Source organism: Akebia trifoliata, chromosome 8, assembly GCF_017979445.1.
Source record: "Akebia trifoliata isolate Shusen 1 chromosome 8, ASM1797944v1, whole genome shotgun sequence".
Classification (NCBI taxonomy): Eukaryota; Viridiplantae; Streptophyta; class Magnoliopsida; order Ranunculales; family Lardizabalaceae; genus Akebia; species Akebia trifoliata.
In genome coordinates, this window is record NC_141382.1 from 45907461 (window position 1) to 45921300 (window position 13840).

The 13840-nt window shown below is 32.9% G+C and overlaps 2 protein-coding genes across 2 annotated transcripts; both read right to left on the reverse strand.

Annotated features, from left to right (window-relative positions):
- Positions 1–946: 946 nt before the first annotated feature.
- GATA9 (GATA transcription factor 9) lies at positions 947–2840 on the reverse strand. Its single transcript, XM_086452852.1, has 2 exons — positions 2493–2840; positions 947–2195 (listed from the first exon to the last, which is right to left on the reverse strand). Exons 1-2 carry the CDS (start codon positions 2793–2795, stop codon positions 1494–1496), a joined length of 1005 nt encoding a protein of 334 aa, XP_086308978.1. The 5' UTR covers positions 2796–2840; the 3' UTR covers positions 947–1493.
- A 9296-nt stretch (positions 2841–12136) lies between these two features.
- LOC147397181 (uncharacterized) lies at positions 12137–13200 on the reverse strand. Its single transcript, XM_086451090.1, has one exon. It carries the CDS (start codon positions 13009–13011, stop codon positions 12457–12459), a length of 555 nt encoding a protein of 184 aa, XP_086307216.1. The 5' UTR covers positions 13012–13200; the 3' UTR covers positions 12137–12456.
- Between the last annotated feature and the right edge of the window lie 640 nt (positions 13201–13840).

The following is a 13840-nucleotide window of genomic DNA, read 5'->3' on the forward strand; positions in this document are numbered from 1 at the left end:
TTTTTATATTGGTGATGTTGGCATTCTTGGACAGACTAAAAGAAATGATTGAAATGACTTCATCTTTAATCTATAGTAAAAAAATGCTTACTTTTTCATCTGTCATCTTCAAATCATTGTTGTGAAACTTTTCATTTTTTTTTTTTTCTCAAAATTTGTAAATTTTTTCAAATAATCAATGATTTATCTATTAAACACCAAATTCGATTACATTTTTATCCTTTACACTTAAAATTTATTTTCTTAAACATTCACGTCTTAAGACCCATGATAGAATTTTTAGGGAGGTCTAAGATGATGAATTTTGTTATCAAACCCCAAAACTTCTTCCTCTTATTTTAAAGAAAAAAAAAAAGAAAAGAAAAAAACCCTAAATTTATCAAAATTACTAGAATTGATCGTAGCGAATAATTACCAAATCTAATCTATATTACTATATTGTTCAACCTTTTGGGTAAAAAGATTTTATCATAGTCTTCAGTCTCAAGATTTCATCTCTTAAATCTCAAGAATAGGATAGGAATTTGGGAAAAATCAAAGACAATTCAATGAAGTTGAGATTGAAAAATTAGACATAGAGGTTGAAGAATATAAAGATGAAAAATGTTTTACAAGTCAAAGGGCTGGATTGAGGTTAAAAACAAAGGCATTTCGAGAATGATTTTTTGCTCACAACTTAATAATCGTTGCAGCACAAATGATATCAACAATAGAGAGAAATTTTCTCTATCTTACCCTTCTCTGCCCACAAATTTCAACTTTGAAATTTAAAATCTTAAAATAGGCCATTGAGACCACATGGATTATTACATTGTCAATCTAACGCCACGGCCTTCTAGATTTTAAGAAATAATTCATGTTAAAAAAAAAAAAAAAATCGAACTTGAACTATGGAATTGAAAATGGATCGCTACCAAGTACCCAAACTTACAAATAAAAATTCAAAGGTGAAAAATAAAGTTGGTAGCATTTCCTCCTCTACAATTCTACAAGGTGAGTCGGTCAAGAAATTAAAATTTTCCACCATTTGCAAGAGAAATAAATTTCCTTTCTTATTGCTGATGTCATTTGTGCCACATGTCAAATGGCCGTTGGACTGTGAGGACAAAAAAAGTACTCGCATTTAGTCTAATTTATGACTGCTAGTCTCTCATAGAAGTCAAAGGTCAAGGGTGGCAGGGGCATCTAAAATATTTACCAAAATCTGGAAGGGCTAATCACCAATATTTTTAGGACAACTTCATCGTCAATGGCCAACATATTAATTTCTGTGTTATTATCTCCTTAAAAAGCAAAATTACCTGACTCATGTAATAAAATATAAAAATAAACTAAAATGACTGAATTATGCAAATTTTCTTAGAGAATTAGTCTATTTCAGGTGAAAAAAACAAAGCCTACGAAAATTAGGAGAGAGAAAGAAGATTAATGCTAGAATTTGTACCTAACCTCTAATTTCACCCGAATTTCAAAAGCTCCCGTTTCAAACTAAATTAAAAGTGATTGAAATCGGGTCCTGAGTGATGGTGGATCAAATACTCGTCTTCTCCACAACCCGATCCATCAAACACCGGGTTCGGGTAAAGAAATGGTTGGTGCTGAATCATTTGCAACTCCTTTTGTCTGCGAAGCTCGAGCACCTTTCGGTGCGAATTGGAGTGTTTCGCAACAACAAATGTCGGGCTAGAAGCGGGTCGGTATTCGGGTACAAGTCGACCCGACTTGAATCGGACCCCGCATGCATTGCATAGTGTCTTCGGACCTGACGGTCCGGTCCGCCACTGCGGTGTCTTGTCGGTGGCACAATGCAGGCACCTCCGACCATCGCTATTTCCGTTTTCATGATCTGAAACTTCTTTCTTCTTTGCTGTCGCCTTAGTTGTCTTCTTTCCGGAATCTGACACAATGTCAGATTCCGATGAGGATGTTGTTGGGGATAAAACAAGGAGGCGTGTCGACCAGTTGCAGGGAGTGGCTCGAGAGCGTTTGCTACGAGCTTTGCCGGGAACTGACATCTCCGAATGGATTATCGGGTTATATGGATCAGGTTCAGGTTTGAATTCGCGGGTTTCGGATACTTCTTGGTCCGTGCGAATTTTCAGCCCAGAAATTAGCTGGAGTTTCTGTAACTCATCACTTGAGAACGATTCATCCACGAAATTCGAGACCCATTCTAGCTCTGCTAGATCGTCATACTGTATTAAAAGCAATTTAAAAAAAAAAAAAATCAAAAATCAGAAATTTTGATAAATTTCAAAAAAGAAAAGTAGAAGAATACAAATGCGTTAGTTTTTAATTTAATTATCAGTTTACTTTACGAGAAACTGAAGAAATTAATAAATTTGTGGATAGAGTCAAAAACTCAAAACAAAATTCAATAAAAAATTACCAAATAAAACTCCAATTTTTTTTTTTAAAGATTTCGAAACAAAATTACAGTAAACGAATTCGATTTTAGGTAATAAATTTGAAGACAAAACAGTATTATTTACCGGAACGCAGAGCTCGTCGGAAAAATTCCGGCAATTGAGGTTGTCGGAAAACTGAGGATTACAACCGGAAAAGGAAGACTCACAGCTTTCCATGACGGTAACGGTAGAAGAATCTGTGGAATTAATGGTAACGTTTTCGAAGGTACCTTCATCTCCAACCACAGAATCATCGTTGGAGAAGTCGAGGAGGTCTTCGATGATGAAATGTTCGCTTGATTTAGGATCTGCATGTCTTTTTTCCTGCTCGAGAAGGGTATTTTCGTCAATGAGGTTGCCATTGTAGAAGAACTCTGGTGCCTCCATTGATGTCTGTTAGGTTAAATTCGACTTTGTTTCAGGAAAAGAGAGAGAGAGGAGAAGAAGATAAAGTGAAGAGTTAATTTGTGTTTGAAGGCGACAGGCGGACAGCTAAAATAACTGAAAAAAATATATAAAATATTAAAGCATCTTTACCTGCTATGAAAAATTAATAAAATCAGTAGTAAAGTTAATTAAAACAACCATTTTTCAACGTAATTACGCTTTTACCCTTTTTCTTTATAGAATTTCAGAAATTTTCTCTTTTGACTATTTTATGCCAGCCAGGATGACAATGCCCTTTACCATTTTGTGTGACAAATGGTTTTAAAACTTTGTTGAGTCGACTTTAAAATTAAAATTAAAATTAAATTGAATTGGGTCGACTTTCTTAGGTTTGAGGTCACATGATCCTAACTCGTCAAGTCAACTAGTCAAATCGTTGAATCAATCCATCAAATTGGTCCTTCAAAAATACATCAAATTGGGTCAAAAACTCGATTGAGTTATTCTGATTACGCACGTAGTAACGAGTTCGAATTTGATAATTATTGGGTGATGGTTCAATTTTCTTAATTCGGATAAATTGAAGAATCATCAATCAATTCTCCAATTTGCCAATTTAACCGGCTAATCACTAATTTAGAGAATTTTACTGATTTTTTGAAAAATTACGTAGAAGGAAATATCAAATTTTCATTAAAAGAACTAAGGGGTATAAATGTGATTTCATGGCCATGTAATTCAACTAGAAAAGGTAAGATTGGATTTGATTATTAATCAAGTTTTTTAATTGAAAATAGGCTTTAAAATTTAAGTGTTCAATCAATTATTAGGAACTAATCGAGCCGTTTAATTTGCATTTAAGCTTGCAATTAGATTCCTCACCTTTTCTTTTTCTCTTTTTCTTTTTTACCCCTACACTTTACCCATTTTAATTATTAATGTAATTTTTAACAAGTTCCACTTGTACCACATCCCTATTTTTTTTGCCTTTCTATTTAGAAAAATGCTAAACTGACTTCCTTGAGCATTATCTTTAACACTGCTTTGACGTGGTGGTGTGCATAGAACCATACATACTTTCCTCGAGATATGAGTGTTGTACACTCAACGAAATCAACGATTTCTTGTCATCACAGTATTGATATATATATTTTTTTCTTTTCTCTTCTACTTTGTATTCCAATTACCTTCCAACATGCATCCTTCAAGATCACACCCTACTTCTCGGGTGTCTTAGATTGAGAAGTGGTGATGTAATAGTCGATGAATGTGGAAAGAGAGAGTAGGGTTGTCAAAGAATTGGATCGGTTACCGTGGACTAGTTTGATAAGTATCAAATTGGACCTGAAACTTTTTTTTTTTTTTTTTTTCTGAAAGGTCAATAAGGTTAAGGTATACCTAGACTAACTACAACCTCAGGAAAGGAAAATCCTTACGATCCTGATCAGTGATAGAACTGAGGTTACAAGAGAGAACACCACTATCTATTTCAAAACATTCCATAGAGTCTTGGGAGGATGTAAGATAGTCCACAGTTCATTTAGCTTCCTTTAAAATATGATTGAAGGTGTACCCATGGAAACTAGGAAGTATCCTTCTAATAGAAAGAACTAAGTGTATAATACTCCATGGAGTACTCCATCGATTGTTAAGGATATTAACAACCGTTAATAAGTATGCCTGAACCCGAATGTTGAGACAACCTTTTGCAATACACTGCTGAAACTAATACGATAATAATTAGATTAGATGCTTTTATAGTCATTATCACTGTTCTATCAAATCTCAATTTTTAGATTCCAAATTTGATCTGGTAATAAATTTGATTTGATATACAAAATATAAACATCATATACTTAAACAAAAAACCGTGCTAAACTGACTCTAAAAAAAGATACTGAAACATACTCGAGGAAAAAAAAATATGGTTTTGTGTACATTCCACGACAGTTGAGTACTTTTAGTCAATTTAGTTTTAATCTTAAACAAATTGTACAATTTTATTTTCGTACTTCCCACATTTTATCTAATCGTGGTCTTATTAATGTGTTAATCTAGAAAATATCCAATTGATTATCAAATTGGATCTTGATACTTATCGAAAACGAAATACTTGATCCATATTTGAAGTTGTGAGGAAATGTCGACTATTTCCTATGGGAAAGGAATAACATTGATAAAAACCTAAGAGGGCTGGTTGAATAATATTGAGAGCTGCTATTGGCACCCAATTTTTATTTATTACACTTTGATTTCTTTAATTAATTATCACACCCCAATTACAGATTAAAAGACGCTCATCAAACAATACAAAGGTTTGGCTAAAATTATAATTTCAACATTATAGCATTTGTTCAAACAATTTTAATAGTTGTTAGAATTATGATTAGGCTCATATAAAATCCTAAATCCAAAGAACAGAAATCTAGAAAAAAAAAAAAAAAAAACCATATGAGAGAATTTCTATTGGCACTCCAACTTTTACTTATTCTCAACCGTTCAATTATTTTATATATTTTTTGTTGTGGTGTACAAGTAAAGGGTAAGGTGCCAACAGCAATTCTAATCAGGGAAAATTACTTAATGCACCCAATAGGAGGAATTTCTTTCTAAACCCCTAATTTTTCCTAAGTTACTTCATCGTCCATTTAGTATACGTTTTCTTTCTATTAATGAGTTCGATGGTTCAAATTGTCGAGATTGACAAATCAAATCATTGAGATCATCCTTTGTTCCAATAATCCAGATCAACCTTTTCAAACCAACAAGATGAAAGATTGCAAACCGTTGATCTCGATGTCTGGGCATGAATTATAGAGATCTCATCAATCTTGAAATTTTAGATCTTCATCTTATCAGTGGTGAGGGGGTCTTAAGAGAGAAAGATTTTACTAACTTGGTTGTTAAGAAAGAGGAATCTGATCATGTAAATAAGATTCTATTCTCATGAGGTGGTGGCAATGAAATACTACAATGATGATAGTGATAGTAATTAATGGCAATGGCGATTAAGTATTTTGAAATTTAAATTTTTGGTGGACACGTGGTGGCTTGGTGTTGATTTAACATCTTAGTACCTTATATTTGGAAACAGCAAATCTCTACTCTGAACAGAAATTATATGTTGAACTATATGGTTCTTAATCTCTATAATGCATGTCTATCTTAAAACGTACTCTAAGGAGCGTAAATTTTGAAGACGAAATATGAAACAGAGTATGTTGGAACTAAAAAGTTCATCATAATAGGATGAATTTTATACTTCTAGAAGGAGAAAAATCAATTATGTCATAATTGCAAGAGCCTATTCAATTATGATTTTTCTTCCAAAAAAAAAACCCCATTGTCACCTTATCTTGTTTTTTAGGTTTGATGGTTGAAGAAGAGAAAACCTTTTTAGGTTGAAGATTAAGGGTAAAAGAATTTACTCTAGAAGTTGAAGAACAATGGCGTTTTGGAGGAATTTTTTTATTAGTCTCTCATGGAAGACTGAACTCAAGGGTCATGTTTTCAATTACGAAGTCTAGATATTTCTAATTTATATACTAAAATACAAGGGTGGATCCCACTTCTTTTACCTCAAGATTTATACCCCAATAATAATGTATCTCGAGGATTTAAAAAAAAAATACTTTTATTACTTCTCCTCCCCTTCCCAATTTTGATAATCTAATTCAAAAACTCACTGAAGTGGCATGTACAAGAATCGTAGATTTTTCCCTCGGGATACATAACTATAGATCCCTATAAAACATGTTCGGTTGTGTATCCTTAGGAAAAAAAATCTACGATTCTTGCACATGCCACACCAGTGAGTTTTTGAGTTATTCTGTCAGGTAGAATTAAAAAATGACCACTCTTAACTTTATTGTCATTTCCTTACTTCTCTTCCGAGAAAATCCTTTTAACTTTAATCCTTTTTTTCCAACAATACCCTTTCGACTTTATCATCTTTCTTCTTCTCCCCCTATTTCATGAGTACCCCTCTAACATTATCATCTTTCATCTTTTACCCATTTAATCTCACAGAGGATGTCCGTCAAACTCTATTTTTAACTAAAGCCTAGAGGGATTCTTTTTAATGAGGGGGATTGTTATAAGTTAAGGAAATATTCTAATTTGTTTGGCTTTATTGTGATCATTCAAATTTGTCCGGACGTACTTTTGGTAGGTAGTAAACATTGCTTTAAAACTAGGGGCACAACTTTGTTTGTTTTGGGGCCAAATCGAAGCCGAACTAACTAGGTTAGTTCCATTAAGAGAGAATCAAAACCGAACCGAATTTCCTATCAAAATGAATCAAACCAAAACCAACTAAGGTCGGTTTGGTTTTATATGGGTTGCCTATATACTGTAAACATATTTGGAAGCAACATATAATTTAATGAAAAATAAATAAACACATAACATTTTATATAATAAGTTATTTATCTATATCCTAACTCCTAAGCACTAAGTACAATAAAAAACCCGGGGGGGGGGGGGGATTAAGTTTTCTCGTTTGAATTATCTTGTCTTTTACAAGTCAAATTGCTAAATTAGTTTCATTTTTATTATAAAGGGGGATTTGTAGATGCCTATTTACAAAGTCTTAATTTTTCTATAAGATTACAAACATTCAAATCATTAAAAATGATATTTTTAATAAAAAAATAAATCCTATCCAAGTTTTCATAAACTCAATTGAGATTTTCAAAACATTGGATGCATCATCTCGGATCTCAGGTAACGAGTGCATATCTCAAGTATTGAGTCAATGTGATGGACGATATATACTGATTATCTAATCGGATTGTCTTTGAGACCAGGATACCTTGCTTGAGTCAACTCTACCTTAAAAGGATTTGTCGTTATTACCTTCACAAGTATTTTTAGTTGTTTTTGCCCCTAATAGTATGGTCTAATAAGAACTTTGATCAATTATAAAAATTTAGTTTAATTTTAAAAAATAATTATATTTATCTTTATTTAATAATTAATAATTATTAATTTTTTTTACCTATTTATTATTTAATGTAACTTATTTGTAGGTTGTTAGACATAGAGACAAGTGTACATGCACTTGGGGCCTCTCTTTATCTTCATATTCTCAATGTGTCTTCGGTAATGGTTGAATTAAAAGAAACGATTTATATAAAGAGAAGGTTGCAGGGGTAGTTGCTTCGCTGGCTGTGGCAGGTTTTAATTTTAATTTTAATTTTTCAGATTTATCTTTTATTATTTTTTCAACTTTTATAAATTATTTATTAATACGTGGGCCCATTTTTGCACGTGATAGACGTGGAGATAGTGTCAGCGAGCATGTGAGTGCTTCGTTCGTATTGATGTTTGCCACGTGGCTGGAATTGTGTATTTAATCTTTGTTTTTTTTGTTCCTTGATACTTCGAACACGAACTTCTTATCTATTTTAGTTCGAAGTTGGTGGTACCACGAACGTTACCCCAACGTGACTGCACATGCCATCGATCTTCTCCATGAGCCACAGCATGACACGTGTGACAATCCTTATTTTTTCAACTTTGCAACAAATTCTCTTTTTTATAAAATTAGGGGTGCAACTTGGGTCCAACTAGGACCAAACCGGAATGAACCAACCTAGGTCGATTCCATTAAATGAGAGTTCGAACGGAACCAAATCAACCCGAAGTTGGATAAGGTCGGTTTGGTTCTATGAGTTGTTAATATCTTAAAAACTTAATTGAATCAACATATTTTTAATAAAAATAAATAAATATGAATATAAAATCTCATTCAATGAGTCATTAATCTATCCATCAATAAAGAAAATCATTCTAGATCCATTAAAAAAAAAAGTCAATGATTTTTCTATCAATTAAAAAAAGTCATTAATCCATCCATCCAAAAATAATGTCATTAATCTATCAAAAAATAATAATAATCAATTTATCCACAAAAAATGGATATAATTTATTTATATTTTTATTAATATAAGGATTCATTTATCGATTTGGTTCGGTTTTATATAAGGCATGAACCAAGAACCAAATCAAATTGGTTGGTTCTCTATTTTGTTAATCCGGAATCGAACCGAAGTTCATTATAAATTGAATCAAACCAATCTAAGGCTCTCGGTTTGATTCGATTCTCAATTTGAATTGGACCAAGTTGCACCCTTATATAAAAGCATTTATTTTGAATGGGCAAATTATCCCTCCCTTATAAAAATTGAGAATAAAAATAAAGATAAATTACATTCTCCTCTAATGTAGGGTACACAATATTTAGCACCTTAAAAATATTAAATATTAATTAAAAAAAAAAAACACACACACACACTCCTAGTCACTTTGGTATAGTTTCTTTGTAGATATAAAATAGAATCCCCTTAGCCTCACTAAGAAAGGATTTCACCCTTACTAAGGGTCCTTAGGTTCACCTCTGGCATCCAAAAACACGGATCTGATCCTTCAGGAGTGTAGAGGATGAAATTCTATTAACAGAACCTAAAAAAGAAGAAGTTATTTTTCACCTTTGAATTTCATTTTTAAGTTTGGGAGTTACGTGGAAGTTTGGTAGCCATCTATTTTCAAAACATTTGATCTAGTTTAAAAGAAATTATTTTTTGAATTATTATTATTATTATTTTTTATATGAGTTTTTCGTGAAACTTAGAGGGGCGTGGTGTCGGATTTCTGGTGTGGTAATCCATTTGAACAAAAAGACCCTTAGTAAGGCTCAAAATCTTACTTATGCTAGTAAGTAAAGGGTTTAACTATGTAATATGAAGTATAGTTAATGATGTTATACAAATTTCTATCACCTTAATGAAATGTCTCATCTTTATACTAAAAGTCTACAATACTTATATATAAAAGAAAAAGTCCAAAGTTCTAATTAATTCCCTTTACTCTTTCCGCCCCTCACTCAATTAGGTTCTCAAGTTGCACAAATAAAATATAAAGAATACCACATTGAAACATATTTCTAATTTTGTAGTAATACATTTCTAATAAAATATAATTAGGTGCATATTGATCTCTTTATGTTATCTTAGAGTGTGATATTCAAAGGGAGAAAAAAGAAGATACAAGAGAGCCTATTATATTTTCAAGTTTACAATATATAAATAACGTAATCTTAAGGATCCTTTTGAAAATAAAAGATATTTTTATATTTTAAAATAAATCATATTTTAACGGTGTTGGATTTTTTAATACATTATTCTTTTGTAATTTGTACTTAGTCATTTATATAAAGAAGGGGAAATTTTTTGTTATTAAAGGTATATAAGTAAATAACTTTCGTGAGCAGAGAATGTTTTATACAAAATATAAGATACGAGTGAAAAGCATATGTGGTTCTAAGAGCACCTCCACACTAGGAAAGTGAGTAATGAGGTCAATCTTAAGGTCCCTCCAACACAATTCCTTTTCTTTTTTGTATCTTATGAAAAAATGAGTCGTGATAAATTGAGGCTTTTTGTAGTCTCTCTGACCTGGCAGTTCACAGAATCATAGATCTTTTTCTTTGGGATGCACAAGGAAAAGATCTATAGTTTTGTTCACATGCCACATCGTCAGAAAGCATACAAAGAGCGTCGATACTTTATCATTAATAAAAAAAAAAAAAAAAAACTAGACTAAAGATAATTTGACGATCTGTTTTCAGACACTCCCTAACCTGGCAGTTACAAAATCATAATTCTTTTTCTTGTGTATCTTGATGTAAAGTGATCTACGGTTTTGTGATGGGAGCGTCTGGAAAAAAGAGTTTTAGATTATCATGACTCAAAAATGTATATCCTTGTTCATAAACTGTTGGATTAATGGATGCTAATCTTATTTTGTATAAAACATTTGAATTCTTAAAATTATATTTAAGAAAGGGAAAGAAAATCACCAACATCAATATCCAAACTACACCTCTCTATTGAGTTTTGATAGCCCATCAGATTTGAACTATTTTTGGCTGAACCAGATGGTTCACGAATCACAATGGAAAACTTGCCCAATGTCTTCTTATTGAGTCCCAACTCGCCCGAGTCAAACCAAAATATATTTCTGTGTTTTATAACCATTATGTCATTGCCATGACAAATTGATAAGATACACTAGTGGCTATTAGATGTAATATTAGAAATGAATTAATGATAACAGTTTTAGAACTCATCAAGTCAACTCAAAACTTTACTGTGTTGACTCGATTTGGTATTGAATTTCTAACTGACTTGGCCCCATTATTTGATCGACCCATATGCCTTCATTTATATCCCATGCACCATATTAAAATAAATAATGCATTCAAATTAGAAAAAAAAAAAATGTGCACTAATCTTATAACATCAACAACATTAGATATTGTAGGAGGAGGATATTACAGTTATAAATTATGAAAAATAACAGTTACAAGCGTCAAGAAAGTTGAATCAACCATGAAAGGATGAAGATTATGACAAGGGTCAGGTTCCAATAACTCATGAAGAAGGAAAAAAGGAGAAAAAAATAAATAAAAATAAAAAAGACATGATCCCCACCGTGTAAACTGATCGTTGGATGTCATGTTTCCATGAATGTTCTCATGAGTCACTAGAATTCGACATAGAGATTTTTTTTATTTTTTATTAACAGCAATTCTTGTTAATTCTTGAGGTTCATAAGATGCATCCTTAGTTACAAACATACCCTCCCCTAAAGATCCCAATTTTACCGGGAAATCCGCCGCTCTATTTGCTTCTTGCCAAAAAAATTCAAAACCTCTAGTTAGGAATGAAGAAGCTATCAAATGAATTTCTTTGATCACTTCGAGGTGGTTCCAATCTCTTTGTTAATACACTTAATTGCGTAAAGAGATTTGTTATATAAAAATAATATGAGTTTGGATCAATTAAGGTCACTGAAGAAACCCCATAGGGAAATGAACGTTGATCCTAAGATTAACATGAAACAAAAATATACAAAAGACAAATTTCTGTCACCCTAAGATGATTGTGGAGTCAATTCCTTTAAAAACGTGAATGGAAAAAAAAACATTCAACATAGCAACTAGAGAGGGTACGAGAAGGAGCATCTCCTTTTCCCACTCAAGAAAGTGCCATAGCTAGGGAGATGAAGGTTATAAGAGATAAAGTACGTTACAGTTGCAGGTGCCAGCTAGTTTAGGTTATAAAGTCTTTGGGTGATGATACCAGAGACCTAGGTTTAAATCCCGTCAACACTGAGTTACTAAACTCATAAAAACAGGTTTACCGAGCAAAAATAAATAAATAAAATGTTAATGCACAGGACAATTGCCATTGCAAACTCCAAAAAAGCAAAAACTTTCAACAAGAAGAGAGAGAGAGAGAGAGAGAGAACCCCCTTCCATACTTAACAAAGCCCCAGAGGAAAATGAAGGTTTACATCATAAGAAAGAGAGTTACAATTACCCAACAATAGTGCATGGGATCATTGTCATTGGAAACCCTAAAAGGGCAAAAACTTTCAACAACAAATTAGAGAGTGAAAAGAGCATCCTCCTTCCCTTCCCTTCCCTTCCCTACCCACGAAAACACCTAGAGACACTAAGGTTATTTAAGATCATAAGAGAGCAAGTTACGGTCACCCAACAATAACAAATGTGACCACTTGAAAATCCTAAGAAAGCGCCCAAAAAAAAAAAGAAACATTCAACAAGAAAATATTCTTCCCACCCACATTCAACCTAATCGATCGCTGACCGATCATTCATCTCCCTTGTAATTGCAGGAATGCAACTTGTGCTCCTCATAATCCCACCCTTCTTTGCACCCATTCTTTCCCTAGGACTGTTAGACTTGGCCCTCACTCTTGCACTCTTCTTAAACATCTCCTTCATGGCTTCAGCTTGGTATAGAACTGGGTGTGTCCTACCAAACCTGTTAAACTTTACACATTCATTCATATGGGCATTCAAAGCTTCTTCTCCTTTCCCTCCATTTTTCTCCAACTCTTCCTTCACTGCCTCAGAACACAGCCCACATATCCATTTCCCCGAAAACTTATCACGAACACGCTGAATGTATTCAGGTGTGCACTCTTCGCGCATGCCACAACACTCACACTTGGCATCCTCAACCTCAGAAATGGGTGGAAGCTTTACTTCTATTGCTTCTTTGCTCAACTCAAAGGAAATATCGGAGATTGTCCTTTGGAGGCCTTCGGTTGAGAGTCTCGGCGGCTTGCCGTACTTATCAATCTTAGCATAGGACCTTACCATGGCTTCTCCGTTTGGCGCCATGACCTAACGAAAATTTGGTAAATACTTGAGTATTTGAAGCCTACTGGAAATTTGAGGGGGATAGTTGAGGCTTTGAAAGTAGCTTTGAGAATTGTAAAAATAAGTGAATTGAGAAACTTGAAGAAGGTTTCAGTAATCTTGGAAAGCTGAAGAACTTGAATGTTATTGCAGGTGGAAAGAAGGTAAGTCACCGTAATTTATACTACTCTCCTATCTTTCCTCTAAACATAAGAGTAAAAATGTGTGGACTATGGCAATTCCCACGTCTGTAATTTATGTAAAAAGAGAAACTCATGAATACCCTAGATTTTTCATGAAGAAAAATAGAGAAAAAACCTTTTTTTTTTTTTGTTTTGTTTTGTTTAATTCTAAACAATTAATATGGGCTTAGTAATCAAGTGGTTGTGTGGTAGGGTTGAGGGTGGAAAGAATTTGTATGAGTCATTAATGGATTATACATCATCATCATCAAAGACTTATTCCAAAATTCTAAGCGAATTGAACTAATCCTACTCCCCTCAATTCTTAAGCAATGATATTGAATAAAATCAAGATTTATGTTAAGTCGACAGCAAAGTTTTTATATTCCTATAAATTATAATTGATGATTGTTTATAGCACATCAAATAATTTTTTTAAAAAAAAATTGTAATAGAATGGGGAGATTTTCTATGCAAATGAAAACAAGGTAAGATGCAAAGGAACTTTTGCAATTTTATGACATTGCTTAATGTGCAAGTGCCAGCTAACTTAGTTAGTAAAGTCTTTGGGGGGATGATATGTGAAAAAATCGAAATAGTGAAGATAATACAATCACACAAAACTCAAG